Source organism: Canis lupus, chromosome 24 (genome assembly GCF_048164855.1).
Source record: "Canis lupus baileyi chromosome 24, mCanLup2.hap1, whole genome shotgun sequence".
NCBI classification, from domain to species: Eukaryota; Metazoa; Chordata; class Mammalia; order Carnivora; family Canidae; genus Canis; species Canis lupus.
The window spans coordinates 45,787,799-45,808,781 of NC_132861.1; the positions used below are offsets into that span (position 1 = coordinate 45,787,799).

The 20,983-nt window shown below is 41.7% G+C and overlaps 1 protein-coding gene across 10 annotated transcripts in view; it reads left to right on the top strand.

Annotated features, from left to right (window-relative positions):
* Window positions 1–20,983, top strand: part of DIS3L2 (DIS3 like 3'-5' exoribonuclease 2) — a 346,723-nt gene that overhangs the window by 237,160 nt on the left and 88,580 nt on the right. For all 10 annotated transcript variants that reach the window (XR_012016729.1, XM_072796677.1, XM_072796673.1 and 7 more), the window contains 2 exons: window positions 1,630–1,742; window positions 14,917–15,024. Coding sequence is in view for 9 of the 10 variants with exons in the window: in XM_072796677.1 (XP_072652778.1) it covers window positions 1,630–1,742; window positions 14,917–15,024 (221 nt within the window). In the remaining variant the exon portion in view is untranslated. The remainder of the gene's footprint in view (window positions 1–1,629; window positions 1,743–14,916; window positions 15,025–20,983) is intronic.

Sequence of the window (20,983 nt, forward strand, 5' to 3'; positions counted from 1 at the left end):
GGGGGGAGGAAGAGGGAGAGAAAGGGGAAGATTCTGAAGCAGGCGCCATGTGCTCAGTGCAGAGCCCAATGTAGGTCTCCATCTCATGACAAGATCATGACCCAAGCTGCAACCAAGAGTCAGATGCTCAACCAACTGAGCCACCCAGGCACCCCAAGCATATATTTAAATGTAAGCAAATTCGCCTTTGTGTTGATATCAGTATGCCTGTCTGCCCATGATGTACTCGTCATACTACACCCTTATTTTACATGTGTAATCTTTTTTGGATTCTGTCCGTTTTCATATACATATGTAAGTGTGTATAGTCACATATGGTGCATGTGAGAGATGATTCATGGGATGTTCAACCTAACCATCCGCTCAACCACACTTTAAGTGATTCCACCAGCCTACATCATCTGCCCGTCTCTCTGGTAGAACTGGTAGGCAGGACCTGCTGAAAAACAGCCCCACCAGGGAGGGACAGAGCAATTTACAAGGGGAAAAAGGAGTTTTTTATCAGAAAAGACAAGACAACAGGCAAACAAACCAGCTATTGATTGATTCATTCACTCAACAGGTATTTACTGAGTGCTCACTATTTGTCAGGCATTCTTCTAGGTACTGGGCTGAGACCAGTGAACTTTACACTATACAACTTTACACAAAGATTCTGCTTTGTTGGAGCTTACATTGTAGGAAGAGAGGCAGACAATTCATATGTAAGCCAGTAAAGATATGCTGTGGTGTCTGGCAGAGATGAGTGCTCTGAAGAAAAGACAATGGTAATCATCTTCATTGATAGATTAGGTGCTTTGACCATGCAGGTAGGAAAAACAGGGGGCAGAGAATCTCCTCTTGTTCTAAAATTCTCTTTGAATTGATCCTTATAAGAAGGAATTTGATAGGCAGGTCCTGTTGAGATAATCCCAAACATAAGAAGAAAAAAACATGAGCCAAGCAAACATCTCAGTGGGATGAGGTAAGGTCTGTTCTGGGAATGGAAGGAGGTGTCCCATGACAGCTGCGTGCAGAGATGTGGAAGGGGAAGGTGGAAGGCTGGCGAGGCAGGTTGGGGGACACCAAGGGAGGATGTGGCTTCCAGGCTAAGGAGTGCTATCACCAGGTCCATGGCTGAGAAGAGTCCAGGCCACAGTGCACAGGGCTAGGTGAGAAGGGGCAGAATCAAGGAAGGAAGGCCAGGTATAGGGCTCGACGTGAAGGCTGTGGTCAGAATGGACAGGAGGAACAGAGACTTCAGAAACAGAATCCGTGGGAATCAGAGATTCATTCATTTCTAGTGCCCTGAAAGGGCTTGTTCACCATCCCAAGTGAGCCTGCCTTTGCAAGTCAGCTGATGTTTACAAACACAAGAGGCCTTTAGAAACAGGAGACATCTTGCGAAGATGGTTAATGTTGTTTCTGGAAGATAAAAATCTCACTGTCTGTTAGTGTATAGTGAGGAACATAACCATGCAAATCACTGGGGGGGGGGGGGGCAGGTGGAGAGCCCTGCAAGACTGGAAACAGTGACCCACACCTCAGGTCCCATGGCCTCTGAGAGTGCGCGCAGTCCTGGGAGTGATTCCCGGGGGGAATGGCCCTGCCTTCCATCCCACACTGATCAACTTCCTTCTGCATTTACAGGCAACTTTGAAGTGGGGGTTCATATCGCGGATGTCAGTTACTTTGTTCCCGAGGGATCCCCTCTGGATAAAGTAGCTGCTGAGAGAGCTACAAGTGTCTACTTGGTTCAGAAGGTAAGTCTCCCGTTTCTTGGATTGAAAGGCATCCTATTTAGTCTGCCCCCTTTGTTTCTCTTTTCTTACCAAAAAAAAAAAAAAAATCATGAGGAACAGCAATCTCATCTGAATATCTTTTCTCACATCCAATGAAATCTTTTAAAAAAGGTTTTCTTTGAAAAAGTTATTTCCCCTCTGTGGTTGCATGTTTTTCTTATATATTTAAGATGAACCAAACTGAAAAAAAGATACCACAGCAAGACGCAGGGACCCATCTCAGGTTTCAGATTGGTCCTGCCACCTAAGTCACACAGACAGGTGCTCATGTTCAGAAAGAAATGAGGAAAAGTAACTGCTTTCAAGCTATTGTTTCAAAGTGGGGCTTTGCAAAGTCAGCCCACACAAGCCACAGTTTTTTTTTTTAAATGTTTCTACAACACAGCCACATGCTGTAATGTGGCACTATAACGTCTACGACATTGTCACACTATGACAAGAGAATGGAATCAAATGCCTTTTGAGAAAAAGTTTCAGGCCCTTTTCTAATCTGCTTCTGACCTGCCCTTTACAAGATAATCTGGAACCTCAGAGATGGAAAAGCATTTCACCAAAGATGTACAGATGACAAATAAGCATGTGAAAAGATGTTCCACATCATATATTACCAGGGCAATGTAAATTAAAATAACAGTGTAATACTACCTAAAAAAAAAACAACAACCCAGGAACGATTCAGTACCCATCCACTGTAGAGTGAACAAGTAAATCGTGGTAGATTCGCACAGTAGAACTCTAGAGCAGTGAGAATGAACAGCTGCCTGACAATGAATGACAACTCCACACACAAACATGGTGGAAGAAACCAGGCACAGGTGCACCCACTGTAGGGGTCCATTTGTGTAAAGTTCAAAAATGGGCAAAGCTAATAGAAGTCTGGATAGTGGTGACCTTTGGAGAAACAGAGCCCAAATGATGAAGGGACTGCTAACAGTAATTAGTACCCAGATCACTAATTACATGAGCTTTTACAAGAGTGACAATGCACAAGCTTTTCCTTTATAACTTATGCACTCGTACGTGTATTATACTTTAATAAAAATGTTTTCATTTTGAAGCTTTTGGGGGGATGACTATTAGTCCACTCTGGCTCCTTTTAGTGTAGGAACCCAGTCTACTCAGACAAAGGAGCCACTCAAAGACCAGGTCCCTCACTCATAGCTTGGCTTTCCTGAGAACACAGCTCTGATATTTGTACATTGCTTACACTTAATATAACCCATGTTGGAGACATCCCATCCATACCTCCTGCCCAAAAATGCAGTAGGCCAACTCTTGGCCTTTGCCTGGCCCAAGGCTCCTGACAACAGAGATCAGACTCCAAAATCCCTTATATCTACAGAACTGTAATGTTAAGATGGAAAGAGAAACAGAAGTGGCAATCTCTTAGATTTTCAAGGCCACAGAAAGTGAATGAATGTGAATTGTTCTCCCCATGTAGAAAAATTTAACTCTGTCATTCAGATTCAAATAGTTAAGAATCCCAGACACAATTAGAGGTTCTTCTGCTAAGCAGGTGGCTTTCTCTTATCTAGGTTTTGCATTCTCCTTTTATAACCAGGAATTCTCTTTCAAAATCAGAAAATGGAAAAATAAAATTGGGTTAAATAACAAAGCACATTTCCTTTCCTATTCTCTTTACTTTGGTTTCTTGATTGCCGCAGTTCTAGAATTTCCCTTCAGGACTGCAGAGTTGGGGCTCTGCTCCTGAGCTCTAAAAGTGCGGAGCTAGGTGGCAGAAGGGCCCATGTGCCCCTGAGTGGCTGTGGGCTCCCGCTGCCCGCTGCCCAGCTCGGCCCCCAGCTTGGCTGGAGCAAGTGGCGCCAGCCCACAACCTTGGACAGCAGAAGCTGTGCATTCTGGTTCCTTTGAACCACTGCTCTGACCTTTCTTCCTACTCATTTTTGTTTCTTAAAGGACTGTGTCCAGGAACTTTTCTGCTGTTTTCACTTTTCTTTGCCTGTAAAGGTCTTCTTAAAAGCTGGATGAGCTGCTTTCCTCTTCCTCCAGATTCTCTGCTTTCTCATTTGGCAGAATCAGTTCTCCCAACTTAATCAGATGGGGGAAGGCATGCGTGTGTTGGGGGTGGAGGGCCGGGTGGTTCCCACCTATGGGGAATGCGGCCCCAATTTCTTTCCTTCAAGCGCTGCTGGCTTATAAGTAACTGATACCAGAATTACAGTCTAAGCTTGATTTGGGGAATCATCCCATAGATCAAGACTATACAACAGATGTTGGGTCCAGATTCCATTTTACTTGTCTTTAAAATGAAATTCTTTTTGTTGGGATTTTACTTACAGTAATAAGTATTTGGTTATTCTCAGTAACAATGGAGTGTACTCAGGAGGAAAGATAAATTGAAATATTGCCCATTTAAGTCCCATGAAAGGATACGCTCTTTCTTTTCAACAAAAATTAGGCATCTGTTCATTTTACCGACAGAGGCACCCAGGCGCACTTTGGCATCTGTTCGTCAAAGGGACAAGTGTCTACCTGAGTTCAGGCCTGTCCTTCTCAGAAGGACATGAAATCTACCCAGTGAGTGTCTCTTGTCTTCCCTGAGAGGGAAATACAATGAAACTGTAAAATGTAAGGTCATTTTTAAAAATAAGTGAATTAAGTTTTAAAAGTAAAAGAAATGCTAAACAGTTGAAACCTAAAGCTAAATTGTCTGCCTGTTGGCCCCAATTCTCATGTTATTTTAGGTGTGAAACAGCTCAAATGAAAGTTCGCCCATAAATCTCTACGATATTTTATTGGTACTGCTTTATAATAGAGATCAAAGATTGGGATTGGAAGCCTGTCTTAACGTGGAGTCCAAAGAGTTTTAAGATGTTCCTTTCTGACCCCAGCAGGTTGTCAGAGTGTTGATGTTTTGTTAATGTCCAACTGTGTAGCAAAGAGTTGATCAAATTCAGAATTCATGGAAGTGTTGATATGAAAAAGAAAACTCTTTAAACAGAGATGTTGGCTGGCAAATGAATTATCTCTTTCCTTTTAAGTTGTTTCAGTGTGCGAGTGGAGAGCTAGCAGTACCTTACTGTTAAAACCTCGAAGTCCTCAGAGAAAAGGAGAAAAACTGCCTAAGTTCTCAGGCTCTGACAGCCAATGAGCTCCAAGGGTGTGAGGGAGTTTGGGAGCCAGCGAAGGCCTGGGCTGGAAGGGGCAGAGGAGGTCCCTGCTGCCCCTCCCAGCTGGGTCACGGACATCTAGCTCCCCTGGGCTCTGGGAGCCCCCCTGTCACTGCCAGTCCCTCCTGATCCTCTTGGCGTGGATGGTTGATTCTTCCCCTCTGTGGCCCTTTCCGTTGGTCACAGGGCTGTCCTGGCTAACCCGTTGCTGAACTTGGCCAGCCTGCCCGCTGTGGCTTTAGCAGATGTTTCTGCTCTCTGAGGCTAATATAAGATTTTATAGTCTTGTTGGTACCCCCACCCAGCTGCCTTGGGCAGTGGCGTATTTACCTAAATGATCAGTTTCTCTCAGTTCTCCCAAGCCCTGGTCCAGAATGCTTAGAAAGTCAGTGTCCTGTCACCATGTCCCTTTTTTTTTTTTTCCATGACCAGCTTTTAAGCTGTATTCTGACCCAACTTTGATGCTGGCCTGAAACATACTTAAGGAGACCAAGCACCTTCTAAGTGCCTTACCTTTCTTTCTCTGCTGCCTGAAGTGCTGCCTGTCTTCATCTGCTTCGTAGTTGTCGAGGATCCGCTGTGTACCAGGTGGCAGGTTTGTAAAAGTGGGGGAGATGCTGATCTTGCCCTGGGGAAGCCAGAAAAGAAGGGTCATGTAACAAGCACAGTATGCTGGCCATGTGCAGGTACAGAAGGACTGCCAGAGTGAGGAAGTATTAGGGAGGAGAGAGAAGGTATACCTGCCCAGGTTGGTAGTAGGAGAGGAGCTTCCACAAGAGCCAAAATGGCTTCACCAAGCTGTCGATTTTTTGAGCAATGTCTCAAATTTTGAGTTGAAAATTTCTAGGTAGACATGTGAGTGGAGAGGACATTCCAGGCAGCGGCTCGAATAAAGCATGGGATGCGCAAGGAGCAGGATGTAGTTTAGAATTGCTGGGGTAGAAATTGCAGGAGGAGCCAAAAGATGAAGCTATAACAAGAAGCCTGAAGTGGCAGGCTGAGGAGGATGGACTTCATCTTGAGGGCAATTAGGGCAGAGACATGGCCCTCTTTGTCTCAAGTAGAAAATCACCTCAGCAACCATGTGGTTGAAGAATAGTGAGGCCAGAGGGAGAAAAACTGTTATAGATACCAGGGCCCTTTCTTTCCCTCAGCCAGGCCCCTTGAGGCTTTGAATAATGACCCCAAAACACACAGGGATTTTTTTGCTCACAGAATTGTAGGAGAGTTTATCAACTGGACCCCAGGAGAACTAGAGCAGTAGACGTCTTCAGCCTGGTATTAAAATGGACATCGTGAGCAAGGATGTCTGTCCACCTGCATTCCCTCCCTGTCTAGCACAGCAAAGAGTTGAACTAAGCAAATAGGGGAAGTTGGCTTCCCCCTGTCATCTTTGCTTTCTCCTTGGAGACAGGGTCTGGATGCCCTCTGCCAGCTTCTTGTTGAGAGCTCTTGGCCACCATTGACCATTGACCACTGATCACAGAGGGTCCAGACTTCCCCGGAGACCATGCCACCCCATCCAAGGTATTTGGACCTTCCCTCATGAGCAGGACAAGCAAAGAATAAAATTACCAAATTCAGTTCATCAGCTATTGAAAAGATAAAGGCCATGTGTCCTACTATAAGTGAGATTGCAAATTATCATGGGGCAGAATAGAGTAAGAAGTTGCAGAAGTCTGAAGAATAATAAGGAACTCTGCCCCAGAATAATTTCTACTCCAGATCTCGGCTGCTGGCTTAGGAGACTTTTAGAATATAACCCAAGAGAGATGAATATGTCCATACTAAAAGATGGAGAGGAAAGAAGACTCATTGAGAGAGATTTAGATGTAAAACCTACAGGACCCGGGGACAGATTCAATGTAGCAGGAGGAGGAGAGTGGAGAAATCACGAGAGAACACCCAGTTGTGTTCCATGGGAGAGATGTGTGTATATGTGGTTTTGTTTTGTTTGCTTGCTTAATTTAACTGGTAGCCAGATGCTGCTCTTATTAGAGATAGGAAATACATCACAGCAACAGTTGCAGGGAAGAAAGTGCTGAACTTTGTCTTCTTCATGTGAAGTTTGAAGTATGTGTGGGACGTCCAAGTCAAGGTGTTCGGAGGACAGGGTAGTTAAAGGGATCTGGAGTTATCAGGAGATGCAGGGCTGGAAATGTAGGATGGATGGGACTTGTGTATCCATGGAAGTGCAACCCTAGGGGTGAGGGAGCCCCCGGAGAACACGTTCAGGGAGAAGGAAGGAGAACAGGGGGCAGAGGGTGAGAGCACTAACATTTAAGGGGCCAGCCGAGAAGGGAGTCCAGTGAGGACCAGTGCAGCAGGAGTCTGAGAGTGCCCACTAGCTCTGTGTTTCAAAAAATATATGTGGGGCAGCCCAGGTGGCTCTGCAGTTTAGCGCCGCCTTCAGCCCAGGGTGTGATCCTGGAGACCCGGGATTGAGTCCCACAGTGGGCACCCTGCATGGAGCCTGCTTCTCCCTTTAAACAAAAAATATATGTACCTAAAACATGTAATATTTTACCTGATGTCTGGTCATTTATGAGTGCACAGAAGGAAGACAAAGGTTTTGAACCAATATGTTAACATTGTTTATTCTAAGGCATGAGGCCTCACAGTTTTTATATTCTCATGTTTTGGTTTGTTATCACCTAAAATTCCTACCACAAACTTATTTTTGTAATTTAAAAATGTCATATTGAGGGCCACCCAGCTGGCTCAGTCAGTAGAGTGTGTGACTCTTGATCTTAAAGTTGTAACTTCGAGCCCCACGTTAGATATAGAGATTACTTTCTAAAAAATCTTAAAAATAAATAAATAAAAATAAAAATGTCACATTGAGTTGAGAAATGAAAGGAATATGTGAATGAAAATAGGAAGCATGGGGATGCCTGGGTGGCTCAGCATTTGAGCGTTTGCCTTGGGCTCAGGGCATGATCCTGGGTCCTAGTATAGAGTCCCACATCGGGCTCCCTGAAGAGAGCCAGCTTCTCCCTTTGCCTATGTCTCTGCCTCTCTCTCTGTGTCTCTCATGAATAAATAAAAAAATAAAATCTTAAAAAAAAGACTTGCCAGGGTTGAAATTTAACCTTCAAAAAAAAAAAAAAAAGAAAGAAAGAAAATAGGAAGCATGAACTATGTTGAGAGCCTTAATGACATAAAGAGGGACATCCAGAGTGGGAGAGGGGAGTGTTGTTTCCGGTTGCTAAGAATGGGAGACTGATCCTGTGATTATGGTCTATGGGAAAGACAGTGCAGAAGATGTAGCCGATGGAGAAGCTTTGGCAGGGCGGGGGTGGATCAAAGCCCAGACCTTGCACAGAGAGGACACTGAGCTCCCAGGGGACTGAGGTGCACACATGCAGAGCTGAAGAGGGGTGTTGGGAGGAAGGGGCTGGAAGGGTGTTTGGGAGGGGCTGAGTCCAATGGTCTCTGTTTTCTCTGTGAAGACAAGAGTTAAGAGAGTCTTGGGATGGAGTCTCAGGGCTTGGAGGAAAGAACCAGCCCCAAATGAGGGAAAGGTCTGCCAGCCTCCAGTGAGGTAGGAGCTGAGCCTGGCTTTGGGGACAGGGTCCAGTGACTGGCTGTCACTGCTCAGCTGTGAATTACAAACACAGGAAAGGCAGATCATGGGACTGACCGTGGGGCTGTAGAGTTGGGACAGTGGAAGTAGGGGAGTTTGAGAACTTTGAGGGACTTATCCCCGGGGTCTGTACCTTGGAGTGAAGCTCATGAGCACAGTGCAGACCCGACTCGGACAACCGTCCAGGGGCTGGGGGATGCATAAGTGGTCGGGTGACGCTAATGACAGCCAGCAGTTTCTCAGCCCCCAGAGGGACTTTCTTCTCTTTTCCACTTGCCCACTGTTTTCGGCACTCATCACCCCTACCTCCGAGTCTCCCCAAGCACTGTGGCAGATACCATTTAGCTGCTGAGCATGTGGAGGCCACATGCTGTTGTACAGGTGGGGCTCCCCTGAAATAACAGGACTTGTATTTGAGGAGGCAGCTTATTGGGAGTGGCTGCCTGTCTCTCCAGCCCTCCTCCCATGGGGGTCCCTGCTGTATTATGGACTTGACACACGTGCCAAGTGTGTCAAGTGGGAATGGAGCTCATTCCCAGTGACCTTGGCAGAAATCAGGCCCAATTTATGAGAGGCCATGGATATGCCAAACCATAGAAGGATTGTAACATCGTCATTCCTTCACCTTTGAAAGAGAAATAACTCCATTTGTAAAACTATATGCACATAAAGACTGTTTTCTCTGAATACCATCTAAATTCTGCTCCATGATCTGCTGAAAGTTATTTGAAAGAAATACCCTTTAAAAATTAAAGATAACTATACTACCTGAAAATGTTTTAATGTTTAGCTTCTTCATAAGCACTTAGGTTATTTGGCATCTGAATATTAAAATGTTGTCCTCTATATAAGATATAAGGTACCAGGGTGCCTGAGTAGGTCAGTCAGCTAAGCATCTGCCTCCAGCTCAGGTCATGATCTCAGGGTCCTGGGATTGAGACCGGAGCCAGGCTCCCTGCTCAACAGGGAGTCTGTTTCTCCCTCTGCCCTTCCCCCCTGCTTCTGATCGATCTCTCTCTCTCTCTCTCTCTCTCTCTCCCTCCTCCCTCCCTCCCCTCCCTCTTTCTCTCTCCCAAATAAATAAATAAAATCTTAAAAAAAAAAAAAAAAAGATACAAGGTGCCAAGCAGTGTTTATAACCTGGGCAGCCACTGAGTTATAAACTAGTTAAAAACTACTGTAGTAGTTTTTAGGAGAGAATAGTCACAGCTCTTTATCTTATACTTGAAATACCAGCTGTCTATGAAATTCTTACGTAAATATGTTTAAGTAGAAGTCCACTATGTATTTCATAAAATGTTTTATGCAATGCAATAAATAGTAAACACAGAAAGAATGATTCATTTTCTGGACAAAAGTCAGTCATTTGCAGACAGACTGCCTGCTGTGTGTCATTCCTGAGGGTGCTATGGTGTAGAGGAAGAGTAAGGCACATAAAGAAGCAATTGGGGTGTGCTGAGAGCTATAGAAATGTCCCAGAAGAGCTGAGAGGGTGGAATAAGTGACCGACCTTTCAGAACTGCCTCAGATCCTTTTTGTAAGAACAAAGGTGGTGGGGAAAGTATACAGAACATTGTACATCCTCCCCCAGGGGAATCTAGATAAGCCTTTGAGGAATTATGATGAGCCGAATCTTCAAGGATGTGCAAAAGTTGACCAGATGCAAAACATCCAGAAAGATGTCTCAGCAAGAGAGAACAATTTGGCAAGAGTTAGAGCAGTCAGCAGGTGTGGCAGACAAATGGTGTGTAGTGAGCACCTGGCTAAGCCAGGTGACCAAAGGACCTGCTGGACCATGGGCTGGCCAGTGAGCTGACTTGTATTGAGCATCTTCAGTATTGTTTTACCAGTAAGGAAACTGAGGCTCAGAATTACACTAGCTTGCCCAAATTGTACAGAAAGTGATGGGCCCAGGATTAGACCTCATTCTGGCTTCAGATCCTTCACTTTCTCTTGCGTTGTGCTGCTGATGAGTATGGACTTCACTCTATTGGTTGCTGATCTTTAGACTTTTTTTTTTTAGTGGTAAAGGCCTTTTTGAAAATAAAATCTTAATCCCAAACTACTATATAAGAACAGATCAGTTCATATTTCATTAGCTTAAATTTCTTTCATATTTAAATGTGTAACTAATGAGATCAACTGGTGAAAGCAGTGGCTTTCTTTTTAACTAAGCTCTTTCATTTTGAGATAATTTTAGACTTAACAGAAAAGTTGCAAAGACAGTATAAAGAGGTCCCACATATCCTACACCCAATTCCCCTCAGTGTTAACATCTTACAGTAGTACCTTGGGACATTTGTCCTAAGAAGCTGATATTAGAATATTACTATTAACTACAATCTATACCTTACTTGGATTTCACCAGATTTTCCACTAATGTCTTCTTTTAGGGTTCAGTTCAGGATACCACATTGCATTTAGTTGCAACAACTTTCTTTTGCCAAACACTAAAACATGAAGCCAGGAATTGCATTATATTCTCATACGCTCAGCTTCATGATTCACAATTAGATAGTTTCTTGAACACTTTGAAGAAACTCTAGCTATATATAATGAAGTATTAAGTCCTGGACTACAAGCATGCAGGGTGAGTAGCCTACTACCAAAATAAAATTGGTATAATTACCAGCTAATGCAACCCAGAGAAGAATCCTAGAATGCATACACCACAAATTTGATTTAGTCTGTCTTAGCTTGGGCTGTCTGTCATACAATATGGTATTGACTAGGCAGCTTAAACTACAGACATTTATTTTTTTCACAGTTCTAGAGGATAGAAGTCTTAGATGAAGATTCCAGCAGTTTGGTTCCTCATAAGGACTCTCTTCCTGGCTTGTAGATGGCCGTGTCCTCACATAGCCTTTTTTCTGTGTCTGTGCAGGGTAGGGGGGAGAAGGGAGTTACCTCTCTCTATTGGATCATGACCTCATTTAACTTTAATTACCTCCTAGACTCTTCCTCCAATGCAGTGACATTGAGGGTTAGGGCTTCCCCCAAAGGAATTTGGATGGGAGAAGAGACAATTCAATCCATAGCACAATCCAAAAGCTGAAGCGATGGGAAATTTTTATGGTTCAGTCACAAGACAGTATGGTATTGAGACTTTCTCCATTTTACACCATATGCTTATGCAGGTAAAATTGTATTATTTAGTAAAACACTTAATACTTGGAAGACAATGTTAAATATATAGGTCATATTTTAATACTCAATATTAAATAAGTTAAAGAAAATGTAGTGTCATCTGAACAGAGGATGCAAAAGCAATGGCAAGAAAAAAATTTCAAAAGTGATTGTGTTATAAAAGCTGTTACCTAAGCTGTTTTCAGGTGGTCATTGGATTTTACATAGGTGTTAAAAAGAAATACCACATCCTTCATAATAATGCCACGTAATGCCATACAATTATTAATTATTTGTTACTAGTATAGGCTGTGAGTTCTAGAATATACTTTTCCATACAAAATGTTACTTACTGTATTAAAACAGGGTACAGGTACCTCACACAGAGTAAGAGGCCACTGGAATTATTTTGCTTTTGCTGACAAACTTAACTGGATAACTTTACCTCAACTAGTGCAGTTATCTCTCTTGCCTACTACCTCTCAGTTACTTAATGCAGGGTTACAGCATTACCTGTGTTATGTGTGATTGATACTACGATTCAAGGAGTCAACGGCCAGCATGAATCAAGGGCTATTCCTGTGGCTATTTTTAGTTTGGAAACAGGGTGAATGATGCTGTTAATCAAGAAAAGTACAAAAAAAAAAAAAAAAGAAGAAGAAAAAAGAGAAGTACAGGATTAGGAATAGATTTAAAGGGAGGAGAGTGAGTCTAAAGTGTCTTCAGGGCATCCAGGTAGAGATACAGTCTTCACCTTGGGAACTTTAGAGAAAGCAGGTAGCATTCTGAGATAGCTGTGAAGTCATCATTTGAAAGTAAGTTGAAGAAGGTTGCTTCTCAGCCTTTTGGCTAAGATCAAGTGAAAGTAAGTTGAAGACAATTTTTCTTTTTTTTTCTTTTTCTTTTTTTTTTAATGAAAGAGAAGGTATACCACTGGATCAGTTTATTACGGACTAGAAAGATCAATAAAGGGCAGCCCCGGTGGTGCAGCGGTTTAGCTGCTTGATCCTGGAGACCTGGGATCAAGTCCCACGTCGGGCTCCCTGCATGGAGCCTGCTTCTCCCTCTGCCTGTGTCTCTGCCTCTCTCTCTGTGTGTCACTCATGAATAAATAAAATCTTTAAGAAAAAAAGAAAGAAAGAAAGAAAGAAAGAAAGAAAGAAAGAAAGAAAGAAAGAAAGATCAATAAAGAGAAGAAATACTTTAGGTTTAAAAAACTACAATATGAGTGACTAGTTGACTGCAGTATTCCTCTAGGAAACTGGTGATATTTTATTGGAGTATCTTGTTAATGTTCAAACAAGAGATTTGGTCAGTTGTGATATTTTCAATCACTAAAGTGTTGATTCTGCAATTTTACTATAATGAAGTCCCATCACGAATTTACACTCAGCCCTTGGGTTCTTTGATTTATCCCAACTTTTTTTGGTAAATCATTGACAAATATAATTTTATATATTGAAAGTGTACAATGTAATTATTTGAGATACATGTACATTGTGAAATGATTGCCAATATGAAGACAGTGAACACATCCATCACTTCACGGTTAGCTCTTTTGTGTATGTGTGGTGAGAATGCTGAAGATCTTTCGTCAGCAGATTTCAAGTGTGCAACACCCTATTATTAACTGTAGTCACATTGCTGTACCTTAGATTGTGAGGACTTATTCATCTTATAACTCAAAATATGTGCTATTTGACCTACATCTCCCCATTTCTCCTCCCCCTGGCCACTGCCATGTAAGTGACACCATACAGTATTTGAATTCCTCTGTCTGGCTTATTTTACTTAGTATAATGCCCTCCCAGGTCCATCTATGTTATCACAAATAATAATATTCCATAATGTATGTGTATATACACATTTCTTTATCTGACAAATGTGTCAATAGACACGTAGGTTGTTTTCATGTCTTGCTATTCGGAATAACGCTGCATTATTCATAAAGAGCACTGATATCCCTTTAAAGTACTGATTCCATCTCCTTGGGGTATATACCCAGAAGTGAAATTGCTGGATCAAATGGTAGTTCTATTTTTAATTTTTTGAGGGACCTCTATATTATTTTCCACAATGGCTACACCAATTTATAGTCCCCCCAACAATGTACAAGTGTTCTCTTTTCTCTGCATCCTTACCAACATTTGTTTGTTTGTTTGTTTGTTTTGTCTCTTTGGTAATAGCCATTCTAGTAGATGTGAGATGATTTAGAAATTAAGAAAGCAATTCCACTTACAATAGCATCAAAAACAATAAAATACTTAGGAATACACTTAACCAAGGGATGAAAGACCTGTGCACTGAAAACTATAAGACATTGATGAAAGAAATTGACAAAAGCACAAATAAGTGTCAAGAGAGACACCCTGTGTTCTTGGATTGCAGGAATTTATATTGTTAAAATGCCCATACTACCCAAAGTTTTCTACAGATTCAGTGTAATCTCTATCAAATTCCAATAGTATTTTCCACAAAAAAAAAAAAAAAAGAAAAAGAAAAATATATCCTAAAATTCACATGGAGGCATAGAAGCTAGCCCCGACTAGCTAAGAGCTATCTTGAGCCAAGAGACCAAAAAAACAAAACAAACAAACAAACAAAAAAACAGGAGACAAAACTGGAGGCATCACATTTCTGATTTCAAACTATATTACAAAGCTATAACAATCAAAGCAGTATGGTACCAACATAGAAACAGACATATAGACCAATAGAACAGAATAGACAGCTCAGAAATAACCCCATGTGTGTATGGCCAAACTAATCCTTAACAAAGGTGCCAAGAGCATACAATGGGAAAAGGACAATCTTTTCAATAAATGGTGTCAGGAAAACTGACAGCCACACGCAAAGAATGTAACTGGACCTTCATCTTACACCACACACAAAAATTAGCTTGAATTAAAGACTTAAGTATAAGACCTTGGGCTCTTAAGTATATAGTTCAACTAGAATAGTAGTATCCAAAAGTACAAATCATCCTTGAGTCTAGAGCTTCAGTTTTATTGTGTAGTAAATAGTAGTTATTTTTCAGCTGTAATGTATTTTTTCCCTGGTACTAATTCTTACCTTTCCAGTTCACATTCCCATTTCTCTAGAGGCTCGTGGAAAAAGTACCAGATGTCATGGTTTTTCTGCAATCTTCAGGGAAAGAAGCTACCTCCATCCTCAGCTTGTTCCAGAAGCCCAAGCTGTTCACCAAAACTCTGCCCTCCGGGCTGCTCCCAAGCCTGCGGTAAACTCCTACAGATTGTAGGAAGGAGCTCATGGGTCTGTTTTCTGTTTGCAGGTTGTCCCCATGCTTCCCAGGCTGCTGTGTGAGGAGCTGTGCAGCCTCCATCCCATGTCTGACAAGCTGACCTTCTCTGTGATCTGGACACTAACCCCAGAGGGCAAGGTAGTAATTTACACCCCTGACTATTTCATTCAGTGCATCCTGGTGCCGAGCTGGAGTCCCGTGATGGGGGGATGAGGGCACTGTAGGGGCAGTTGCCATAGAGAAGAATGGAAAAGAGCCCCCTGCCTCTGAGGAGCTGCCAGTCCATTTAGAAGGCCAGACTAACCTTAAGCATTTAGAAACAAGTTATTTGTTTCTTATCATTTATCAGGTGAAGGAAGAAATTGTGTAAACAAAGTCAAGTAGGGAGGCTCAGTGCAGGAGATAACATGTATGTAAAGGTGAATGTGGCTTGGCAGTGGCTGGAGGAACATCCTGAGCTGCAGCTAGGACAGCAGACCCTATTTTAGGGAAGACATCTAGGGAAAAGGTTGTGAGTTTGGGTAGGTTTTGGGGGGTGGGGCATCAAACTGTGAGGAGCCTCAAATGCCAGTCACAAGTGAAGTCTGCATGTTAGGGTTCTTCTGAAGTGTCATGAGAAAAGTGACATTTTAGGAAGATTAGTGCCATAGCATTGTGCCGGTGACCTGGTAGTTTGAAGATAAATTGGCACAAGGTTATGCCATAATCAAGCCCATGGTAATGAAGCCGTGGATCAAGAACAGAAAAGAGAAAAATGTCAGCAAGCATTCCCTAAAGATAGGGCCTAAATAAGACAGATAAATAGAAGATAATTCCAGGAAAAACTGGTCTCCTCCCCACAAACAGAAACAACCCTAAACTTCCAAAAATAAGGCAATGATTAAGTAAGATAGAACATTCTGTAGAATGTGACGCAGTTACTAAAGCTGTGACAAGGACCATGTAAGAGCATAGGAAATGTTTATGCTGTGATATTAAATAGAAGTAAAAAGCAGATATTTAATTATAAAGTGGTTCCAAATAAAGATGGAGGATCAAATACCCACATTTACTTTCATTCCCTCCCAAAACCTCACTAAAACAACAGTGAAGAAAATTTTTTTAAGACATAAACCCACAAGGACAAAGAGAATGGGAGAGCAGACAACAGCAACAAAATTTTGGAAGCTTGGAAGCAGATGGATGAGTGGTAACTGACTTAGCAGTCCTGAGAAAGCTGAATCCTGAGCCAACAATAGAGAAAGCCAAGAAACAACCCGATTTTACGTAGCAGAACCCTAAAGAAATTCCAAAATCAATGGCACCGGGTAGCTTCACAAAGTAGGAGAGAGGTGGGTGAGGAAGAAACTGACCATATTGGTTAAAAATTTGTTTAGAAAGATTGTCCCTCCCATAAGTTGAAAGAAGACCAGAAATTTATTCTCTGAACAGGTTAAAGTTCAGGATGTCTGAACTAGAGGACACCAAACACACTTGATGGTAGTGGGCCTTTGGAAGAGACTTGAATGAGTGCTGGCATCCTGATAGTTGAAAATCCCAGCTTTCTTTTCCAACCAAGCCCAGAATTCTGGTTGCCAAGCCTTATACCCTTGAGTCAGGAGCTAGGAAACTTTTTTTGAAGAATCTGCCTGTGAAGAAGATTTAAAGATAAGAACCTCAGGGGCTTCTTTACCAATAGCCCAACTGTGTCTCCCTGCAGGAAAGCCTAAAAGGAGGCAACTCCGCTAACACAAGCAGAGCTTTTTAGGATTTCACCAAAAATCAGCATTTTAATATTTTACTTTCACCTATGAAGAGACAACCAAGGAGCGCCTGGCTGGCTCAGTTGGTGGAACATACAACTCTTGATCTTGGGGTGATAAGTTCAGGTCCCACACTGGGTGTAGAGATTACTTAAAAAAGAGACAACCAACACCAAAGCCTCTGCCATGAAATAGAAAAACCAAAGCAAACAAACAGAAAAAAGCAACAAGGGCATTTATATCCTTAGAGAAATTTTTAAAGAAATTATATCATAAGATCTAAATACTTTACAAAAGAAACAGGGGTGAGGAAGAAGAGCTCACGAAAATTTAAAACATGATAGGAGAAATGAAGACTTGAGACTCTGGTTGGCAGATAGAGTTGAGGAATTGTCCCAGAAAGAGATAGAATGGATAAGAAAATTGAAGGACTAGTCCAGGATATCCAATATCTATCTGTTCACTGAGCATTCCAGAAATAGAGAACAGTTGAAATGGGAAAGAAATAACCAACAAAATAATTCAAGGAAATGCCCTTTTACCAGAGGATGTGACTTTCCAGAGGGAAAGAACCAGTGCCCAGTGCTGTGGTGGATGTGCATCATCCCCAGGCCACAATGTTCTACATAGGTATAGAAGACAGTCGATCCAGATTGCAGCGGGCCAGAAGGCTCTAGGAGAGATGTCTTCAAGAAAATGAAATGGTTAAAAACATCTATGTATCTGAATTTCTTGAAAAATTATTTAGACCAGCAGTTATAGAACTTGTTGGTCCCCAGAACTCATTACACTAAAAAAATCTTTGATGACCTCAAAGTGGTTTTATTCATGTGAATTACCACTGTTTACCCTATTAAAAATGGAAATTAATAAAAACTTAAACATTAAAGTAATAATAATAAGCCCAATTCATTATGTTAACATAAATAACATTTTATGAAAAAGAATTACATTTTCTAGAATTTAGGAGAGAAGCTTGTTTTATATTTTTGTAAAGCTTTTCATATCGGTACTAAAGAAGGCATTAAACCAGGTTCTCATATATGCTTCTATATTCAATCTGTTAGGGTAAGTTATTTTGGTTGAATTATAAATGTGAAGAAAATCCAGCTTCAGGCAGATATGTAGGTAGAAAAGAAAGGTGTATTTTAATAGTTTTTTCAAATAATTGTGGATATTTGTCATTGTACTACACCAGAATGTGGCAGTTTCTTAAAAATTAGTTCCAGTCTAGAATCTGAGACTGTATTTGCTACCACCTAATTCTGTACCTACAAAATTCATATGTTGAAGCTCTAATGCCTCCAGTATGTATTTGGAGGTAGAGTCTATGGGGAAATAATTAAGGTTAAATGAGCTCATAAGGGTGGGGCCTTGATCTGATAGAATTAATGTCTTTGTAAGAAGAGACCAGAGAGCTTGCTCTCTCTCCCTGTCATGTGAGGATCCAGTGAGAAGGTGATCGTCTGCAAGTCAAGAAGAGAGCCTCTCTCACTAGGAACCAAATTGTCCTTCCCAGCCTCTAGAATTGTGAGAAACCAGTGTCTGTTGTTTAAGCCCCCCTGACTAGGGTATGTTGTTATGGCAGCCCTAGTAGACTAATACAAAATCAACTGAACTTTTTTTTACTGGGTTTCATTAAAATCTGTCTTATCCTTTAAATGGATCCTTTACCTAAGCAGTGATTTTTTTTTATCATGCACTTAGAATGTTTACATCATTTAGAAAATATTAGCTCATTATGCTGATCTTCTAAATGTGAACAGATTTCATTATATATCAGATCACATGGGTTAATATCATTGCTGATCTTAGACAAGTCTTCAAGTATTAGGAAACATGTATCACATGTCAGATACAGGTTTCCAAAATTCTAATTTTGGTGAAAGCTCACATTTTGTCACGGGCAATAAATGATGTCCGTTGTTTTCCTCGAAGTGCCAAAGAACCATAGTTTGAGTGTTACTTGTTCCTTCAAGTAAAAATGGTGTCCTATTAAAAAAAAGCAATCAGTTCAGCTTATAGCTCAAAGTTATGTGAATGCTTTTCCTCAAGACGACCATCATACTTCAGCAAGCAGCATAACGGGAGAAGACAAGGACTCAAGGATTGAGACATAATAAAACTAAAAACTTTCACTGCATCATCAAGAACATTCCTAAGCTAGCTAACTTTTGTGCCTTTGAGCGAGGTGGTAAAGAGTATTCCAGCCCCTGATACAGTTTTACTTTACCTGATTCATGCCAAGGCAGTGGCACTTTCCCTCACCAGTGCTTTTGTTCTGCCAGGGTAAACATCAACACATGGGAAAGGACAAAGAATGCCTTAGTATTGTTATGAAACTAGCACTGACCCCATAGGTCCCTGAAAGGGTCTCAGGGACCCCCAGGAGGCCAAGTAAATTAAAACAAGACAGTTATTAATTCTAGTGAAAATAAACAAGTTGTATACGAAAGAAAAGTCACCCTTAGTATGTACATAACCATAATAGTTAACTCTGATAGTGATGATATAACTATTGGGAGGACGAGGGCCTGGAATGGTTGTGTGGATTTGGTTGGGGGAAGGGAGTGCAGGTGGAAAGATAAATAAATTCTCTTCTGTAGTGAAAGGTTTTGAATAACACCTAAAGGTGAAAAATCTAGAGGTAGTAATCAAGCAGGCAGTATAGAAAGATGGAAGTAAACACTAACAACCTGCTGGAAGAGGTTTACCCTTGGAGAAGAAAGAGACAGAGGGCTGCTGTTTTTCATAACAAGCTTTTAACACTATTTGTCTGCTTGAACTATGGATACTTTAACTTTTCAATTTTCATTTTGAAAATTTTCAGATATACATTAAATTAAAATAGCACAGTAAAAACTCATCATCCTTATCTCCCAGATTCACTACTGGCAACCTTTTTTTTTTTTTCCCCTCTTTCTAAACTATTTTAAAACAAACCAGAGACATCATGTCATTTCACTCATATTCTGAAATGTGACTTACAAATTTGGACATTTTCTTCTTTTTTTAAAAGATTTTATTTATTTATTTATTCATGAGAGACACACAGAGAGACAGAGACAAAAGCAGAGGGAGAAACAGGGTCCCTGTGGGGACCTCCCCCATGTGGGACTCTATCCCAGGACCCCAGGACCATGACCTGAGCCAAAGGCGGGTGCTCAACCACTGAGCAACCCTGGTGCCCCGGATATTTTCTTACCCAACAACAATGCTGTTAGCACACCTGACAATTAATACTAATCTTGGTGTCATCAACAACCCAGTCAGTAATTACATTTCCCCAATTGTCCCCAACTGATTTGTCACAACAAGTTACACACATTACATTTAGTTTTTGCAATTCCTAAATATCTGATTATAAGTTCCTTTTTAAGAGTCAAGAAGCAAATATTATGTGAGATACAAAGAAGGAATTGTGAAGACAGTATGCTAGCAATCATATTTTGGGTGGGGGTGGGAACATGCATGGGGAAAAAAATGAATGGAAAAAGACCTGAAGGAAATAAAATAGAATGCCAATAGTGGTTGTATTTGGGTTGTAAGAGTATGAGTAATTTTTTCTACTTTTTTGTATTTTCTAATGTTTTTTGAAAACATGTATTAGTTTTATATTTTTATAAATGCTTATTTTTGCAAAAGTTTAAATAGAAAATAAAAGCCCATAGAAGAAAACTGACTTGAGTCAACAGAAAAGAACTTTGAATCTGAATTATGCCTGCCAGCATCAAACCCAAGAAATAAAAAGCTGCCTGATCTAATGAGCTACTAAAATATGAGGGTCATAAAAGAAGCACTCGAAAGAGGCAAACTCTGAAAACTCCATTGGTCTTTAAGGTTTCTGTTGGAGGCAGTGTCGAGTGAGCAAGCCTTCTGGCATGTGAGGCCTGGAGAGCAGGTGTGAAATAGGCACAGGGTCCAGGAGGGCATGCCGGGCCTCCATCAAACCAAGCCAAATAGGAAGCACAAGGATTTGGACTAGGGACCGCCAAGGAGCAAGACCCACTGGCCGCACCCTGCACAGACCAAGGGACCACGTGGTGGGTAGGCCTGGTTGGTTGGTTGTCCTGAGATGTAGTTTCACAGGAGTATCTCTTACTCACAGCCAAGATGCATGAAACGAGAGGTCAGATGCCAGACTCAAGTCCAAGTGGTGGGGCTTGTTCAGGACCCTGGCAAGGAAAGTCTGAATTAAGCGGGCATGGGCGGGATGGGGGTGGGGGTGGCCAGGGAGCAGGCAGGAGGGTTAGGGAGCCAGAGGAGGCCATTGAGAAGGAGAGAGGCCAAAGCCTGAGGCCAGGGAGGCCAGGTTTGTATGTGGTAGTGGCTTCTCCAGGGTAATGGCTTGGACT